At 38.0% G+C, this 20,549-nt stretch overlaps 1 protein-coding gene across 1 annotated transcript in view; it reads right to left on the reverse strand.

Annotated features, from left to right (window-relative positions):
• The window catches only part of Papolg (poly(A) polymerase gamma), a 32,962-nt gene extending 13,214 nt beyond the window's left edge, over positions 1 to 19,748 (reverse strand). Inside the window, exons 1-9 of the mRNA XM_021175987.2 lie at positions 19,499 to 19,748; positions 16,243 to 16,404; positions 14,711 to 14,777; positions 10,211 to 10,292; positions 9,888 to 9,997; positions 8,824 to 8,877; positions 6,965 to 7,076; positions 4,503 to 4,592; positions 938 to 1,076 (exon numbers count right to left, since the gene is read on the reverse strand). Of these exons, the coding sequence (XP_021031646.1) occupies positions 938 to 1,076; positions 4,503 to 4,592; positions 6,965 to 7,076; positions 8,824 to 8,877; positions 9,888 to 9,997; positions 10,211 to 10,292; positions 14,711 to 14,777; positions 16,243 to 16,404; positions 19,499 to 19,515 (833 nt within the window). The 5' untranslated portion in view covers positions 19,516 to 19,748. The remainder of the gene's footprint in view (positions 1 to 937; positions 1,077 to 4,502; positions 4,593 to 6,964; positions 7,077 to 8,823; positions 8,878 to 9,887; positions 9,998 to 10,210; positions 10,293 to 14,710; positions 14,778 to 16,242; positions 16,405 to 19,498) is intronic.
• Positions 19,749 to 20,549: the final 801 nt, after the last annotated feature.

Below are 20,549 nucleotides of genomic sequence, written 5' to 3' on the forward strand. Positions count from 1 at the left end.
TGAACAGACATAACAATACACTCACATACATCAAATCAAATCAAATAGGGGTGGGAAAGAGTCAAAACTAGATGTGGTGGTACACATCTGTGATCCCAATACTTGGAAGGCTGAAGAAAGAGGAATTCAAGTTGTATATAAGCCTGGGTTACAAAGTTAAGCCCTTTTTCCAAAACATTGGTGGGGAGTAGAAGGGAGGGGAGGGACAGCCAAGGGAACCACAACAAAATTGTCATTTGTGATAACATGGATGGTATTGGAGGCCATGACATTAACTGAAATAAATAAGGCACAGGATTTTCCTTCACTCATTAGAGAAATCTGAAATGTTGGCCTCATAGAAGGTGGAAGTAGACTAGCAGCTAGCGGAGACCAGGATAGAGAAGGAGAGGACAATGTCAGGCAATGGATATTAAAGTCGGTAAGTTCTGGTGTTCTGTTGCACAGGAGGATGACTACAAGTAATGTTAGTTGTACTATGGATTTCAACAAGCTAAGAGACTGTGTTCACCAAAAAGAAAGGAAAAAGGTTAAGGTCTGAGGAGACACACATGGTAACCTTCATCTGATTGTATAATGTACACTACCAAAATATCGTGGGCACCTCATAAATATATACAATTTTATATATCAGTTATAGGAAGAAAAGAAAGTGTGTCAGGTGGCTGTCCCATCCTCAGATAAATACATCTTAAAGCTTTTAATGAATGTAAAACAACACAGTTATCTATGCATAGGTTTGTTTTCCCTAACATTTCTCTCTATAGTCAGTACTAAAATAGACGATGGAGCCCAGGTTGTCCTCAAACTCATGGCAAAAGTCCTACTTAAAGCTCTCATGGCAGAAACCACTATGCCTGGCTATAGTTCTTAAAATTTCAAAAGTTTTTTTACACATTCACAGAAGTTAACAATTAGTCAAAATATATATGCTTACCATTTGGAAAAAACTAAAAAAAACTTGTGAACTAAAGTTGAAGCTGCTGCGTTTGGGTACAGTTGGCAAGTTCTGGCAACCAGCATTGCCCAGGAGACTCCACCAAGGAATCCCAGCATATTGGAATAAATACCACGACCTAGAAATATGAACATCTGTTAATTATTATTCTGATCTATTATGTTTGAAATACAACAGGATAACTTCATTCATAAAACTAAACACAAAATTGAAATGATTAGCAGAACCCAAACACTAGGCTCAGAGTAGGTCAGCAAACCTTGGCTTCTACTTGTGGCTCTCTGCTCTGTCCCCTAATGTACATACAAAGACGTCAGTCCCTGCTTTACTACCAACTATCCTGAATAATTCTACTGAAATTATTCCTAAGTGCCCCACCCTCACCCCCCGAAGTATCTGCAGTTAAAGAGAAATAAACAGAAGGAAAGACATCTGGAGGTAAGTAGGTAAGAAAGAACAGTTCACTAACAATTGTATACATGAGGAGTATTTTAAAACCAATCACAAAATTGGCAACAAACATCAGGATTTCATAGAAATTGGATAAGTTCTCATTGTGAAGAATATACGAATGATATTAGACTTACCTGTGAAATGATATTTTTATAGAAATTTATGGAAAACTATTACCATATCTCATTAAGCCTAATATTAATATGCCCTTATTACACAATGTGCTATTATTTTATGTCTCACACAAAGAGGGAGGGAAATCCTACAAAAATGTCAGTTTGGCCATTTAAACATAAAAACTATGCATGTAAAATTGAAAAAAATGCAGTGTTTGATTTATAAAGAGAGATAAATTGTTCATGTTATCCTTTCAATACAAATTACATTATTGTATTTAAGGCCACAGGCAAAAATCACCTGCTTAAACACTCATTTAAGCCTTCCACTGTTCAATATGGTAGCCACAAGCAACACATGGCTATCTTTTCCCCCGCAAACTTCACACCGTAAGACTGATTCATTTAAACTATACAGTTTAACACCTTTTGGTATATTCAGAGTTGTGCAACCCCACAACCATGTCTAGGATAGTTCATCATCTCCAAAGAAACCCAACCAGTCATACCACTCCCTCTTCTGGACCTGCAGACCTAAACAACCACTCACCTACTTTCAATCTCATACATCTGTCCTAAGTATGGACATTTTCATATAAATCAAAGCCTATGCATGTTGACTTTTGGGTAACTTCTGTCGCACTTTAAGTGGTGTCAACATTCATTTATGTTGTATCATTTACCAGCACTGCATTCCATTTTATTGCAAACCAGGATCTGACAGCAAGGATATGCCTGCCATGTTTTTATAGTCACTCATCAGAGTATGAATGTGTGGCTTGTGTTTACTCTTTTAGCTATTAGGAATGGTAAGACGATATATGTGACAACATTTTTTTAAATTTAATTTGTAATTCATTTTTTATACTCCATATTCCATTTCCCACCCCTCCCCTCCCCCACTTCAATTGCTCCACATCCCATACCTCCTCCCTACCACACCCCGTCTCCACATGAATGCCCCCACCCTCCACCCCATCTGACCTCAAAACTCCCAGTCTCTTGAGGGTTAGGTACATCATCTCTGAATGAACACAGACTTGGAACTCCTCTATTGTATGTGTGCTGGGGGCCTAATATCAGCTGGTCTATGCTGTCTGTTTGGTAGTCCAGTGTTTGAAAGATCTCGGAGGTCCAGATTCATTGAGACTGCTGGTCCTCCTATAGGATCGCCCTTTTCCTCAGCTTCTTTCAGCCTTCCCTAATTCAACAACAGGGGTCAGCTGCTTCTGTCCATTGGTTGGGTGCAAATATTTGCATCTGACTCTTTCAGCTACTTGTTGGGTCTTTCAGAGGGCAGTCATGATAGATCCAATTTTGTGAGTGCTCCATAGCCTTGGTAATAGTGATGTGACAAGATTTTTAAATGAACATTATTTTACCTTTCTTGGGAATCATTCTATTTTAATACCAATGAAGTAAAACACAAATTTAAAAATTCAGTTCCTTAGTTGCTTCAGTATAGTCATGAGCCAAGTAATGATGTCAGTCAAGGAACAACCACATATATAATGGCAGTCACTTAAAATTCACTATAATGGAGATGAAAAAAATGCATAGCTGAAGAGGAGGTAAGAGAAAAGGAAACACCAGGAAAGAAAAAAAATCAAGAAACTTGAGAGCACTGTTGGAGTGGAAAGGCAGCTGGCGTCTAATTCATGACTAATCCCGTGATCATCCTCAGCATTTTGAGGACCTGGGAACGTTGGTGGAGACCATCATTCCTGCCTGCATAAATGGGTTTTGTTTTTAAGACAAAGTTTTGCTGGTCTTGAATATGTGACCCTCCAACTTCAGTCTACTGGACACTGGAATTATTGGCTTGCCACCATGCCCAATTTGTGTTATTACAAAGGAATTAAATTTTTTTTTTAATTTAAGTTTAAAAAATTACAATAAGTTAAATATGTTATTGAAGAAAGAAAATACTTTTTATAAGTCAGTGAGTCATAAAGTCTACAGTAGTGGATATTAATGTCCCAGGCATCTGCAATCACTCACTGACTCACTAAGATCAACTCTGCCTTCAGCAATTTCCATTTATCATATGTCTCTCATCTAAACCATACTTTGTGTTTTTGCTATATGTTGTTATATCTAGGTATCTTCTATATGAAAGTACTTAGCACTGTGTTACAAAGGCCTACATTATTCAGGTAAAAGGCTTTATATAGGTTTTTAGTTTAGGGTCAATAGCTTTTCACAAAGCTGAGATAAACGGTAGACTGTACCAACTACGTGTATGTGAGCACATTCTATTTGTTTCATAGGTACAAAATCACCTATCGATTCATTTTTCAGACCGTATCATCATTCTTATTTTACTTTTAAAATCCTGTGTATGTGGTTATTTAGTCTTGTTGACCATGTGTGTACAGGTACACGCACATGTAGGGCAGAGAAGGCCTCTGGGTATCTTGTTCTATCTCTCCCTCACTGATTCCCTTGAGCTTTATCTCAATGAACCTGAAGCTAGGGTACTAGGCAGGCAGCAAGCCTCAGAGACCCTCCTGTTTCTAGCTCTCCAGTGCTGAGGTTACGGATACAGGCATACATGGCCATGCCTCACCTTTTGCACGTGTGCTGGGGACTCAAACTCAGACCATGCACCAAGTGCTCTTACCATTGAGCCCTTGCTTCAGCCCTCATCTCCCCATTGTCAAGCACTGTCTGACTATAGTGATAAATAATACAGAATGTCCTATATCAGATCAGAACTAGGCAAAGGGCATTTTATAAGCTATACACAAACACACTCACACTCTCTCATATATGTGTATGTATGTACATACATACATACATACACACAAAGAGAGAGAGACACATACACCATTACACCTGAGAACAGGTGTAATGCTTTTCTAAGTTTACAGACCATCAACCCTCAACATCAATAAAGTCAGAGTTTTCATATGTGTTTCAATTACTGGCAACAGAAAATTTAAAAAGACACATAAAGGACTTGGGATACTTACGCTTTGCCCATAATTTGACTGCTCTTAGGGTGAGTCTAAAAGTTTCTTTATTTGGCACTAAGTGCAAAATTTCATCAGTAACTCTACATCCTGAAAAAGACAAAACATTGATTTTTCACTAAGGCATAAAACTCAGTTAATTGAAATGGTCTCCTAACCTTCAGACTCTCAACTGAAGAACAGATGGGTCTCCTGTGTATATGATTTAATCATAATGTCTCCAAGTTATAAAACTTTCTTAATAGAAACCTTTTCACAAAGAAGTGTAATTTACTATCACATAAAATAAAATGAAATAAAATAAAATAAAATAAGCTGGGTGTGGTGGTGCTTGACTTAAATCTCAGCACTCTTGAGGTAAAGGAAGGTAGATCTCCGAGTTTGAGGCCAGGCTGGTCTAAGAGTGAGTTCCACAGAAAAACCAGGTTTCAAACAAACAACAGTGTAAAGAAAGGAGACTATAAATCACTGGCTCTTAAACCTGAAGAACCTGTAAGGGTAAACCTACTTTTTTAAGAAGTCTCTCGCCGGGCGTGGTGGCGCACGCCTTTAATCCCAGCACTTGGGAGACAGAGGCAGGCGGATTTCTGAGTTCGAGGCCAGCCTGGTCTACAAAGTGAGTTCCAGGACAGCCAAGGCTACACAGAGAAACCCTGTCTCGAAAAACCAAAAAAAAAAAAAAAAAAAAAAAAAAAGAAGTCTCTCTCTTTCCTTACCATTTTCACTGTGTGCTAACATTTGCCTTGGTGGAGCACTGGCAACCACAGTGTTACCTTAGAGGTCAAACACAGCAGTGGCAACAAAGTATACAAGTGTACAACACACTTCACTACTCTCATAGGCTCCCAGTTAAACAAAACAACCAAAAGGAAAGTGGTGTGTCATCATTTCAGCTGCATGCTAAAATAGCCTTATTTTCAACCAATACTGGGTTGCCTGAAATTATGACTAAAGATAAAAAAAGGTTACACAACTGGGCATTCAGTAGTCTCTGAAAAGTAAACTAAGTTCCTTACCTCAAGGAAAACAATGATACTATTTACTGTGGATAAGAGTAAGCTTTCAAGTTAAATTAGTTATAAATCACTTTTATCTACTATTGCGAACCTGATAGCTTATAAAACTTTAAAGACTCTCATGACAGAACTGGTGCTAATATTAATTAATCAATATAATTTAAAACCCAGTTATAATGAAATCTGTGTTAACATTTTGAAGATAAAAATAACTGTGAACTAACATTTTCCAAATAGCCAGAGTATGACAGCTAAAAACAAACAAACAAACACCCAAAAAACAAAAATATAACAACAACAAAAAGTCAGGCAAAGGCAAAAGGACGAGATCACTAGATATTAATGTGATAGAATAATTCTACTTCTTTTTATAGTTTAATATAAACAAGATATTAGGTGATATGTTAACTATAGAAGAAGATAGGGTAATCTGGAAAAAAAGTCCATTTTACATATAAAATTATTAATTTATAATTGATTTTTACTTCTAGTAAATTATAAATATTCTAAACATTTTTATTCATAATATGATAAATATTAACATATAATCCAGATGAAAAAATATTTTGGGGTTCTCAATAAATCTTTACAGGCCTTCTGAGACCAATATGTTTATGAACCACAACTCCAAACATAATCTTTCAAGAATTTAAAAATAATTAATCATACTATTTTTATAAAGAAAACCAGGACTTTAAGATTTCTGGTGTTGGTGATGAAATACAGTGTTGGAGCACACTAAGCCTGTGCTCTAACACTGAGCTATACTCCATGCTGCTCTTGGGTTTTTAGTTTGCTCAAGTCTTTAAAATAGTCCATTAACAATTCTATAAAAGGGCTCTTGTTGTGGATTTGGTTTAATGCTTGTATTATGGTAACTGGGCTCCCCAAACTGCACAAGAATCCCACATGTAAGATGCTGAGGGTCTCTGCCCCCAGTTGGTTCTGATTGGTAAATAAAGTTGCAGGTGCCCAGTGACGGCTGGGCAGGGAGACAGAGGCAAGACTTTAGGATTCTCAGCAAGGGGATGGAGAGAGAAGAAAGGATAGAACTACCATGCCTGGGAAGCAGAAAGATTAGGCTTGAGAAGTGCAGGACAGAGAGACAGCCAACAAGTAAGAGTAATGGAGGGTTGCAGGCCAGGGTAGCCAGGATGGAATATAGGTTTTAGTAAGTAATAATTTAGGAATATCAAAGGGGAGAATTGCTAGCCATGTGGAGCTTTGGAAGTGGTTCCACCATTGAGCTGGTTAAAGCATATTAAAATATAAAGCTGTGTTTGTGTCTTTCATTAGGGAATCCAGAACATTGGGGCAGGTAGTGAGGAACTCCTGCTGCCAGGGCAATCTTTAGAGCACATTAATCAGTTAATCGTCTACAACTACAGGCCCTATTTACCAAACTGTTTTCAAGCAGGAATCTAAGATTTCTTTATAGGAACTTACCATTTAAACTTCTAATGCACCGTATGTCAAGGCTTCTCAGGCGAGAGTCATCTCTTAGGTCTAAGTTATCTGATATGGTTTGTATTGCCAGTCTTGCAAAGACAAGGTCAATCTTTGGAAAGAGATAGAAAAGAAGAGAGACTGATTTACTTCTCCTGGTCCATTCTCCCCGACCCTAACTCCAAACATAAAAAGTCCCAGTTATTAGTTTGGGATAGTCTACTAAAACATCGGAGGCCTACGTAGGTGACCTAATGTGGGGCAGTCATTGCATATCTTGAAATAAAGATGGAAGATACAACACACATTTACTTCTCTTGAAACTCAACTAAGATACTGGGAAATGTTTTGGTTTTGGTTCAGTTTTCTTAGAGTTTATGGCATAATCCACTAGGAAACAGACAATAGAAACATCAGCAAAAGTCATGGAGGCTGGAGAGCACACGGGCAAATGCTAACAGGCCCAGTGACCTAAGATTTAAACATTTTATTTGGGGAATAAAAACAGGTAGCTATGAATAAATACATAGATAAATTTAAAAGAACATTTAGAAAATATAATTAGTATTTTTAGAAACTAAAAACAGGGTAGTGGATATTACAAAGCTTGAAAGACAGGGAAAAAACCAGAAGAAGAATTAAAATATTAAGATGTGGTTAATTAAGTAAAGGAAAAAATGTGTGTGCTTTTATTTATTTATTTTTAAAGAAAGCTGATCTCTGGAGACTCAACATACAAATTTTAGGATTCCATTAAAAAGACCTGTGTGTAAATAAAGGCAGGGAATCCAAAAGAACTCAATAAAAGTTCCAAGAACTGAAGGCCTATTCTAAAAGACTATTGTATGCCAAGCATATCAGTTAAAAACACATACCAAAGCATATTATCATCATGAATTCTATAAGTATAAAGACAAAATAAAACTAAAACAACTAAATAAAACAAGAGACAAAACTGACCATATATACAAAGAAAGAGTCAAAACAGTAATATGTTTTTTTACAGCAGAGGCCACAAGACAATGCAGGCCTTTGAGGATGCAAAAAATCATTTCCTACGTAGAATGATGCACTCAGCACAACTATGGATTCAGTGCTTTTTAAGCATGCAAGATAAGGAAAACAAATTCTTATTTAGGCATTCAATGGCTGAGCTCCAGTAAGATGGTAGTATATCAAGAAAGAAGGAAATTCTAGAGTAGGGAGAGAAACTTCCATGAAGATCATAGTGAGATCGACAGGATGACAGCTGTACACAAATGATGGGCCACACTCAGCTGAGAACAGGGCGAAGACCCAGCGGGCTTTCCCTCAAGATGCTGATAAGTCTTAGCTTAAAGGAGATTATGACAACCATAGAAGACTGAGTAAGTTAGATATAAGTATGACAACCAATCAGAATTGAACAGTCACTAACTCCCAAGTGAAAAACCTGTTATAGGGCAAAGGAATTGTAGTAAGTCAGTATAATCAATACTGAGATTTGAAACTGTTTTTAAGATAATACTGTAAATACAACACTGCTCCAAACAAAATTATAATAGTGCAATTATTTTCGATGATTATAGGAATGAGAAAGGTTCTGTACAAAAAGCATGAGGAAACAAATGGAGGTTTGTAAGTTTTCCATGATGAGTGGTCAAGAGAAACTAGAAGAAGGCGAAAAGACTACTATTAAATTCTTTAAACTGTGGTTAGTACCAGGCAAGCACTCAGGAGGCCAGCTAGTGAGATTATTTCAAAACCCCAAACCCAAACCCAAACCAAACCAAATAAAACGTGTCCATGCTAAGTCTGATTTTGAAACAAAACATGTTAAATATTTCAATTGTACAATTAAAAATATATTAAACACTTACTTCAATACCATCAAATTCAAATTTTATAACAGGTACAAAAGCATCTTCTACAGCCTATAAGAGAGGAAGACAAAAAAACAAAAACACACACACGGGTTAGCCTTTTATTTAGGTCATACAGGTTTGTGCCTGCTATTTAACTTATCCTGTTAAGAATATCTGTCAGAAATGCTAAAATAGAACTGTTGTTATCTTGATATCATTTCTGAAGTCTTAACTGAAAATTGATTACTAACAAAAAGTATTAAGTATAAAATATATGGTGACCCACTCCTGTAGTCCTGGTACTCAGGAGACAGATCAACAGTTCAAGGTCATTTTTAGCTACACAATGAGTTTGAGCCTGGGATGCATGAGACTCAAAAAGCATTAGTGTAAAATTTTTAAAAAAATATTTATCAAACAAGTGTGCTAGGGGCTGGCTCAGTACTTGACCTGCAGACATGAGACAAGAGTTCAGTCCACAGATCCTAAAGCAGGGCACAACGGTGCATTAGGGAGGAAGTAGGAGGACCCATCCCTAGGGCTTACTGACCAGTGAAAGTGTACCCTTTGTTGATGATTCTGGGCCAATAAGAGGCTCTGTGGCCTCCATAAACACCCCCCCCCAAGCATATGATAACCTCCAGACAGTTATAAATATACAAAATTATGTTGTTAGAACTGAGGTCAGTGTTTTATAGTTTGTTAGAATGGAAATGTTACTTGTCAATGAAGGGCTAGATATACACATAGTTATTAACTGAACCTCACACATATCACCCACAATTGGATATACATCAATCACTTATCAAATATTACAATAAGCTGTCTGATCCTCAAAACTAGCTTATATTATCACTAATTCTCTACTTTTATAGATGGAAAACCAAGCTCAGACAGATCGCTGCTTGACTGAGATCTCAGAGCTACAGGTGTGTCTACAGAGCTATAAAATCCATGTTCCTGATGCTTATGCATGATATTAGCAAGATACAGCAACTCAGAGATATGTCATTAATTCTAAGTCCTTGCTTTTATAGCTGTTTCTATGTTCAAAATATGAGATGTCAAAAGATACTTACTCTTAAGTTTCTAATGCCATCTTGATGTTTTAATTTTTCAAAAAAGGACTGAAAAAAATCTGATCTCTCTACATGTCTTGGGGCAACACAAAGTGCATCAATATCAGCTCCTACAAAAATAAAATTACTTCTTATTAAGAATGATAAATTATATTTTCATTAAAGTTTACATAAACATAAATGCAGAACTAGGTATGAAAGATGAGTATAAGACAGTGTTTATTAACGGTAGTAAGATATGGGAACTATGTTCAGTACTCGCTAACAAGTAAAACGGTTTCCTAAAAATTCTTATCACTAGAACATAACTAAAAAGCAATTACCTTTGGTGTGTACTCCAAGCCTGTAAGATCCAAATGTGAAAATTTTACCACCAACAGTAGCCACAACAGAAGGTGGGAGATTCTAAAATAAAGCAAAAGGCATTCAATCATTTAAGTTACTTTGCATAAAGAACATGTAAAAGTTTCCAGGCTGTTACTACACAACTGATACACTGTACATTTGCCAATCCTGTTGAAGAGATGTGTAAAAGCACTTTAAGGCCCCTTTAAGGAACTCAACTATCAAATTAATGAACTGCAGCTCTTTCCAGTAAAAGTCTCAGCCAATCCCCGTCTTCTCTTTAGTTTTTGTTACATCATTCTTGATGGAGGCATTTTATGAGAACAAATAGAAAGATTTCACTTTTATTTCTTTGATTGTATCATAATTAAAAAGTTACTTTTACCTCTTTCCAGGGCCAATTCCAAGTGCTTACTAGATATTTCTTCTTTTATTCTGATTTGTTTAATACCCATGCTTTAAACATTCTTCCATGGTAAACACCAGATAGCCCTTCTAATTCATTATTTCTGTTCCCTAAAGGCACTACTGTGCCAATGTATCATCACTATCCCTTTATGGGTGAGTTTTCTGTGTTTGAGACAGGCTTCCCAGTAGCCCAGACTGGCTTCAAGCAAACTTCTAACATTCTAGTCTCTACTTCCCAAGTGCTGGGATCACAGGCCAGCATTACCATAGTCAGTATCATTTATACATTTTTAGTTTACATTCCTCACAGATGTTGCTTCTCTTCTCAATTCCTATTCCCCTTATTCTCAAGTTTATAAGAGTTATTATCCAAAACTACACATTTGCCCCTCGCCTTCTTTTACTGTTGTAAATACTCACCTATTCTAGTTTATGAGCCACCTGCATAAAGCCAACCACCAGTGCATTTTTCTCAACTATTGAAGTATCAATTCTTGGGCTTGCTACTAAAAATCTCCACAATGTGCTCCTATAGTCTTCCTTTCCTCATGTTTAAACTGCCAACTTATTTCATGACCTAACCTCCTTCCCACATCACTTGTCACTGTCTTTCTCTTGAATGCTCACTTTCTTATCCCATCAGTACCTTAATACTATCCACTTTTTTCTTTATTCATTATTTTATTTTATTTTACTCAAACGTATGGTATGTCTGTTAGACATATATGTGCCTAGTCCCTGTGGAGGTCAGCAGATCAGCTCCCCTGGAAGAGGAGTTATAGGCAGGTGGCTGTGAGCCACTGTATGGGTGCTGGGAATTGAACTGGGGTCCTCTGCAAGAGCAGCTAGTGTTCTTAACAACCCATCTTTCAAAGTTCATTTTAATTTTCATTTCCTTCTATGAAGCATTTCCTGATTATCTTCAACTCTATAATAAGCTTCTTCTTTTGTGTTCCTTTGCCATTAAAATCTTTAAGTTATTTTACACTACATTTACTTGTTGTGTGTAAGTGGGTATAGTGTGTGTGTTCTTGTGTGAGTAATGAAGGTCAGAGGTCAAGTCAAGTGTCTTTGTTGATCACTCTTCACTTGTTCCTTTTTTGGACAGGATCTTTCACTGACCCTGTAGCTGAGGTTAAAGAGTATGGTGCCATACTCTATCAACCTACCTACCTACCTACCTACCTACCTACCTACCTACCTACCTATTCTATCTATCTACCTACCTACCTAGCTATTTTGTTTGTTTGCTTTTATTTGACATAAGGTTTCTCTGTATCCTGGCTATCCTCTGTAGCTTTATAGACCAGGCCAACCTTGAAATTATAGAGTTTCACCTACTTCTGCCTCCTGAGTCCTGGGATTAATGGCATGCACACCATACTCAGCCTCACCTATTTATTTTTAATCAGGTTCTGGGGATTTGAATTCAGGCCCTTATGCTAGTGTGGCAATCACTCTATCAACCGAGCCCTCTTTCTAGAGATATCTTTCTAATATATAACTCTGAGCTTGTCAACTATACTTAAACTTGTCAGAGGTGAGAACTGGATCTGCTACTCTTCTTTATCTCCCCATCCACAGTTCTGGTGACAAACCTGAAGAAAATTACCTGCACAACAAGACACAGTTACTCCTCTGTTTCATGCATAGGAATGTTTCAAGAATCTCAGAATTTTAGCTAGGAAGGAGCCAATAAAATTATTAAGGCTCACGTTAATAAAAAAGATAAATAAGCCAGACCATTAAAAATATATCACTTTACTTTCTATGTTGAAAAAAAAGTCCTTGCTGGGTGTGATGGTGGTGAATGCTTTTAATCCTATCACTTGGAAGGGTATCAGTCAGAGGCAGATATCTGTGAGTTTATGGCCAGCATGGTCTACAATAGAGAGTTCTGTAACAGAGTGACATAGTGAGACCCTGCCTTAAAAAGAAAATAAGAAAGAAAAAGAAAGTATGATTCCTACATTTTTTTTTATAAGAAGTGGTATTATAGGATACAATTTTTTTTTTTTTGGTTGTTGTTTTGAGACAGGGTTTCTCTGTGTAGCCCTGGCTGTCCTGGAGCCCACTCTGTAGACCAGGCTGGCCTCGAACTCAGAAATCCACCTGCCTCTGCCTCCCAAGTGCTGGGATTAAAGGCGTGCGCCACCACGTCCGGCACAATATTTTTTTTATACAACTACAGAATTTAAGATAATTTTATCTGTGAAAAATACTAGAGTATCTCAACAATTATCAAATGATCTTTGATTTAGCTTAGCTTAAATCCCTTAGTTATCTATTTCCCAAATTAGAATATTTATAAATGACAGTATAATATCGATACAATAGCTGGTTACTTTATCTACTCGATAGCTGTTATAGTTGAATTTTTGATTACCTCCAGAATCTACTGTATCCAACAACCTTAGCTTCTGATATAACCCTTCCTGACAAATCTGAAATGAGCCAGATACCCTTTTGGCAACAAAAGTAAATAATGTAAAGATTAAATTAAATTTAATGACTAAAGTCTAAGTCTTTAGTGGCTCATTACCTTATTCTAAGTCAAAAGAACCAACCTTACAAATTCATTGTAACTAAAAAGAGAATTCTAACTGAAAATTCTAACAGAAAATACTGAGATACTTACTTTAAACTGAGCACTGGTAAGGGAAATATGAGACTACTGTATGAACAAACAAAACTGCTTACTGCTTAAACTCTAAGAGTTAGAGCCACTCGGTGAATGGACAAATAAATGAATGGTTCAATATGAGTAGTGTTTCCTCAAGGTTCCATGGTAACAGGTTTGGTTCTAGGATGGCAGTATGGATCGTAAGAGGCTAGGTGGCTGGGACTAGGATGTGGAGGATCTTAGGTCACAGAGGAGTGTCCTCAAAGGGGATGCTGCTGGATTCACTGGTTATTTCCTAGGTGGAGTGTGACACTTGCTCTGACCCTCACTCCACTCCTGTCACAGCCCTCTGTGGCCCCTGCCTCCCACTACCACCCCAGCTTGGAGCTGTCTGAGCTTGGACCTGAACCTCCAATGCTGTTTGCTAGCTTAATCTTTTCTGCCTAAGTAGTCTATCTCAGGAATCAGTTATAGGGATAGGAAGCTGACTAATAAAAAGTTTTACCACCTAGTTGAACATGCCCAACCTCATCCTAGTACAGTCAGTAAAATACTCATGCAACAATAAAGAAAACTCATAATCCAAACCCTCTAAAAAGGCAGGAAACTGAGTAAGTTCCATAATTATGAACTAGGACTTGCAAACTTCTATGTCTGAGGGGCCAAGAAAGTGCAACTAAGAGATTTCCACACAGGAAACATGGATAAATGGCAGTCACCATGACACAGAAAACAGATCCTGGGGGCCATGAGGTGCTGGAGAACAGGAACCTGATCTCATCCAAGCCTCTTTGTGTTGTGCTCAAGAACAAGCCCAGTGCTGTCAGATGGAATACATTGTAAATCTAAAGTCTGGCTTTTTAAGTAAAACCTCCTGAAACTGGAAACTCTGGCCTGGTACATAGGAGTCAAATTAGACATTTTTATAGACTTGTCACCACAATTGGCTATCTCTGGGTTAGAACCTCATTTACCTAGAAATCCAGTTGTCTGGATCACTTTATTCCCAAGTATGCCAGAGAGCCTGTTTTTGTTATTACTGATGTTCAATATGGAAACCAGTAGCTAACCTATTGTAAACCAAAATGGAGAGCTACAAAATTATAATACCTATTTAAAATGAAATGTTTCTATAAAGATTTGATATAATTGTTAAGATATGATAGTCAAAATTAATGGATTGAACCTGTATTTCATTTCCCACAACCTGGCACACACTACTATTCTGCAAAAAGACAAAGGAAAAGAAAACTGCCCTTTGCAAGCAAGGCAAAAAGCATCCTTCCAAAGATACAAAAGTAGACAGTTATATACCGTATAAGGTTATATTATTCAGAAATGCGGGATCTATTTTAAAGTATTTAAGATAACTTGGCTCTTATATATCGTTGCTAGGATGATACTGAAACAAAAACAGTGAATGAATTCTATGCAGTTTCAATCTTACCTTACTTTCACTGATGTCAGAAATCCATTCTTTTACTAAATTGTTCAATTTACCAAGAACAACCAGCCTATAATAAAAGATGAGAACTTTAAACTTTTAAACAACATTAAAGAAATAAACACACAGGTAGAAACTTGATGTTGATGCTCTGTTAAATGCATATATATATATATATATGTCCATGCTATCACATCTGTTGATACCTCATACATCTGAAAGATCTAAGAGTGCCAGACATGATAAATGTGAGGATAATAGTTTGGTCTTTGAATTGTCTTCAAATATTAAAAAATCTAATATAAATCACTAAGTTACCTTCAATCAGGCTACAGAGGCAAACTGAATTGTCAGTCCGCTTTACAACAGAATTACATCAACTCACTGTGATACTAGAGACTAGATTCTCTCTCACTGGTACTCTCACTGGTACTCTCACTGGTACTGGGGTTATATATAATTAAAATAGGTAAGTTAATTACTGGCTAATTTTTATGAAATAGTACTTAACTAATGCAGTTTGATATTATTAAACTTAAAACCAATGGCAACTCACATTAAAAAAGAACGAGAGAGAGAGAGAGAGAGAGAGAGAGATGCGTTTAGGCATCCTATAAATAAGAAACTATCTCCTGATTCTTTCAAACTTGCTTCTGTCTCAGTCTTCCCCAGAAAATGGAATTCCATCCAGTAAGATGCAGGTACTGAAAATCTTGTACTCCTCTTTGGAAACTGCTTCTATTTGTCCTAAAAGAACCCTACCTTTAATACATCTAAACTACACTATTATTTCCACTGCCATCCTCAGGTTTCAGGTATCATTACTTCCAACCTGGGCTGTTATAATGACCTTTTAACTCCTTCCACTCTTGTCCTCTGACCCCTCTTCCCTTCTACACTATTCCCAACACACTGACCAGAGTAACTGCTAAAACACGAGTCAGATCATGCCAATCTCCTTCTCAAAACCCTAATGAGTTCAATTTCCACAATCTTATAGTGCCTTACAAGGTGCCCTTGTCCTAAGTTTCTTCCTACCCCTCAAATATACCAACTACACACTCATCTTAGACTTTCTGCCCGGAGCACACTTCCTTCAAACATACACATGGCTCCCTTCCTTTCAATGAGGTCTTCTCTAAAGACTTCTACCCTCAGGCTGGGCATGGTGGCCCACACCTTTAATCCCAGCAGAGGCAGGAGGCAGGCGGATTTCTGAGCGAGGCCAGCCTGGTCTACAAGGTGAGTTCCAGGACAGCCAGGCTACACAGAGAAACCCTGTCTCAAAAAAACAACAACAAAAAAAGACTTCTACCCTCAAATTTATTTTTCACACCAGTACTCAGTCATGTTTAACATTGTACTTATTTGACAGTCTCCTTTTTTAATCCATATTAAAAATTTAAGTCCCAAGAGAACTAAGATTTTCCTTTTTGGGTAGCATTTTTATGGCAGTGATCACTGGGTATTCAATATGTATAAGTTAATGATTAAATAGTATACTGTAAAAGTATTTTATAGTTTCAATGATATACCTGTGGTTCAATTCTTCCTCATCTTCAAATACTCCAAATGGTTTCATGGCATCAATTAATTTCTGTGTATAAATATGATCAATTTCTTTAGGACATGCCAAACTAATTGGAGAGGTAATTCCATAATGCTTCTGTTGACGCTGGCTGTCCAGCATAGTGTTTCTGTTCAAGAAAAAGAAATGGTGAAAAAATTTTAAGTATCATTTCATATGGACACATTGACCCTCTTAAGTTATTTGAGCCACTTAAAAGTTTGTGGAACATTACCAAAGAAGTCATTTTAAAAAAAAGAAAGAAAAAGAAAAGGAAAGGCGGGTATTCTGTCTTTATGAAGTGTTTTTCATACAGCTTCCAGCTTCCATGGTCAGGATGTCTTTTCAAGCCCAAAGCAGTATGTGTTGGAATCAAGACAATTGTATCAACACCACTCAGTTTAACTGCAAAGACCCTGAATGGGCTTTATGCCAGGGCTCCCTTTACTATTCCCTGCAGGCTAAGTCAAATACTATCTAGGTTATAGAATCTTTGAAAAGAAGTCAAACACTTGAAAGACACTGTTAGTAAAACAATGGTCTTCCTATAAGTAAGGGAACAAAACATCCATCATATGGTTCTCAGAACATGATCTAGCCTTAAAAAGAAAGCTCAACTAGTCCCTGGAGAAACTTACATTCACAAACATCTTTTCCTGGAACCTGAGTTTACATTTCTAACACTTTGTGTCTGTACTTAATATTCTTCATTTTAGATTGGAACTCATATCATTTCCACACTGAATAATTGTCAAATTCTTTACATTAAACAGCAAATTTTGAAGGGTTCAAATGACCCTTAATTGCCCTTAACTAGTAGAAAATTACAATCTTCAATAAAGCACCACAGAATTCTGACTACATGTATAACTAAAAGATATGGGGTAAATTTTGTTGCAAAAATAAAAATGAGTATATACTCTCAACCTAACCACCTTTCTTCATATTTGCATAAAGAACTATTCATAACAGTAAGAATATAATCTCAAAAGGCAGTCTTTTAATGAGAAAATTAGCTCTTTAAAAAAAAATAACAGAGGAAGAAAGGAGGGAGGTTAAATGGGACAGACATAGTGGCCCATGCCTCTATTCCCTTCATTCAGAAGGCTGAAGTAGAAGAATCTGCAAAGCCTGAGCTACATAGCAATACTTTCTCACCAAAGAAAGGTATAACTGGACACTAGGACTTCTTTCTTTCTTCTTGAAACAGGGTCTTACTATATAACTCTGTCTTGGAACTTACCAGTCTTGAACTCAGAGATCAGCCTGCCTCTGCCTCATGGGGTTTGGATTAAAGGTCTGTGTTATGCCTGGCTCTACAATTAATTCTAAGCACAGTAGGGCAACTGTGATAAATAATAATTAATTACAGTATACATATTTATATAAGTAATCAGTAAATGTGATAGACAAGCCAATTGCTTTAAACTAGTCACTGTACAAATTGTGTCCAAGTTTATCAATTTAAAATTTAAACACCACAAAAATACAACTGTAGTTAATTCTTTTTGCATTTTAAATGCTTAAAAATTGCCTTGAGGTTGGAGACGTACCTCAGTGACAGACTGTTTCATGTGTAGTGCCCTGAGTTCCATCTCTGAACCAAAAACCGAACTAACAAAACAGCAGTGGCTTGTAAGTCCACAAACTAAAACATGTTTATCAGCTGGAGGTTTTACAGAATGGGGAGAAAGAAAGGACAATAGAGAAGATAAGATAGCTTAGCCAGGTTTGGTGGCACAAGTCAAGAGGTAGAGGCAGAAGCAAGCTCATGGCCATGTGAAACCTCATCTCAACAAACAGCCTATATACCTTTGAATGACTTAATGAAATATAAGGGAGTATTTAAAAAAAAAAAACCTCTAATTTCTCTCCCATTTTTATCTTGTTGTAGAACAAACAAAACCTCAATTAATTATTTCAAGTTCTATCTATCTATCTATGAGAGAGAGATAAGGTTGTCTGAGCAGATTTGTGTGTGATTAATACACGGCACAGACAGATTTTCACAAAATCAATCCAAACAGGAACTCTAAGAAGTAGGTCTCAAAAAGTGTTATGAATTTCACTTACAAGGAAAAAAAACCTTACAGAAATGTTACTGAAGGTACAAAGATAGGTAAATAGAATGCTCACTGACATTCTATAAAAAACTTTTAAATAGCTCAAAATAGTCACTAAAAGTACTACACTGGGCTGTGTTTATAAACGGAATACATTAGTTAATAGAAAAATAATTAATAATGAAAATATTAACATAGCAAAAGGTCAGAGAGATCATGTTCTAAAGAACCAGCCTGAAGACTAGTAACTGATAATAAATACTCTATAAACAGTTTAAAACAGGTACACAGTTTTTATGGACACAGGAATAGGTACTACCAACATTAAAAATGCAGTAACAAGAAACACCAAACTCAGTTCTCTGGGGCCTTGGAAGAGCGTCGTGAATGCAATCAGAGAAAGGATAGGCGAGTCTTCAGATGTATTGGAATGCTTGACTTCTTTTCAAGAAAGAAAGGTTAAAGAGCTAAGAACACACCCCATGTTAGTCTTAGGGAAAAATGGGTGGTGGCTACACACAATTGGTGTTTTGTTTTTCTGTGCATTTTTCTGTATGTTGAAATTATTTCCGGATAAAGTGAAAGGTAAGAAATTCTAATAAATTCTTGACAAGTACAGAAACTGCTTCCGACTTATCAAAGTGTGAGCAGGGGATAGATACAGCCCGGTAGATATTGTGGGTCGGTGGGAAGGAACGGGGTAGAGGGTTTAGCCTTTCTCCTGGAGCAACCGCAAACCTAGGGGCTCCGCTAGGTCAGTCCCTCTCCGAAAGACCTGAGAGATAGCGGGTCCGGCCGGGAGGAGGGGAGGCAGGGGGATGGTATTTGCGCCAATGCAGACAGAACAGACGGGCTCAGACACGGCTGGGGCAGGAGAGTGACCGACCGTTTTTTCTCCTCAGCCACACGCGCCTTTCCCCCTCATCCTGGTCTGGGGGCGTCCTCAGAGGCGGGCGGCAGGGGGCTGACGGCGACTCCCGAATCCCCGCCGGGCGGCCAGGTGAGCCCCGGGTAGGGGAGGTGCCCTTGCGGAGTGGCGGGCAGCGGAAAGCAGAGGTCCCGGCCGGCTGCGCAGGGTGCCGGGCGCAGGGGCTGGAAGCCGGGGCTGCCCACCTCAGCGCACCTCTCTCCACCTCGCCCTCAACCGCCGCCCCCACTTACGCAGACATCTCTTTCATCGCTTCCTGCGTCTCTCTCCAGCGAGTGTCTTTCGCTTTGGGGTCCTGTTCTTGCCCTCTCTTCCTTCCTCTGTCCAATTCCCTTCGCTCGCTTGTAGCTCGCTCACTTCCTCACTCTCTACAGCCGAGGCATTCAACCGAGTAGTGAAAACACCACAAAACCGGCTCTATTTATGACAATACAGCGCGGCCACCGCCAATATGGCGCTACTTCCCAGGCTGCCTCTCGCCTTCCGCGGCTCCGCCCTGCAGCCCTGAGCCCGCCCTCGGGCACACCCCCAGCCTTGAGCTCCCGGGACCCGCCCACCTCAGCGGACTTGCAGCAAAAGCATCTGTCAGAGTGTCAGGTCTCCGTGCTCTGTGGGATTGTCAATTCAGGCAAACCTCTGGGAAGGTTATTTGTCAATTTCCCCTTGTTTCTGCAATAAAAGCATCTAGAAAAAACCACCGCTTTCCCTAACACCGTTTTAACTCTTCCGTTATCCCACATCTTAAAGTCATAGACTTAATAAGTACACATTGAGAAGATTTTTGTCGCCGAGCGTCACACCCAAGAAAGTGCGACTTTAACACAACCAATCCAGGGAAGAAAGCTTATAAATAAATCAGCTTAACTTGTATTCTTTTCCCTCGGAGTACCACCTCCAAGTCCCAATTTATGACTTTGTGGTATATAGCTGAGATGCTGAACATAATTGCTACTAGTTAGCCGTAAGATAAACCCAAGGATTTCCACTGCTCTGCCCCAAAACCTCGCATTTTCAAATAGTGAAAATCATGTTCTGTGTGATTATGACGGTGAAAATGAGGGAGAAAATGACCAGTGTTTAAATGTTAAAGGATAAAAGTAATTTCAAACCCTGTCTTTCGTCTCCCGAGAGTCAAGCACGGTTGTTTGGGGAATGTGACTCAGTCACGGGAAAGGAGGTTACTTTCTGAATTATTCATTTATTCACTCAAAGTATTTATTGAAAATCTGGTCTGTCAGTTTGTTTATGCTCCATGTTTGATGCACAAAAGCAGGTCTGTTGTTT

Source organism: Mus caroli, chromosome 11 (assembly GCF_900094665.2).
Source record: "Mus caroli chromosome 11, CAROLI_EIJ_v1.1, whole genome shotgun sequence".
NCBI classification, from domain to species: Eukaryota; Metazoa; Chordata; class Mammalia; order Rodentia; family Muridae; genus Mus; species Mus caroli.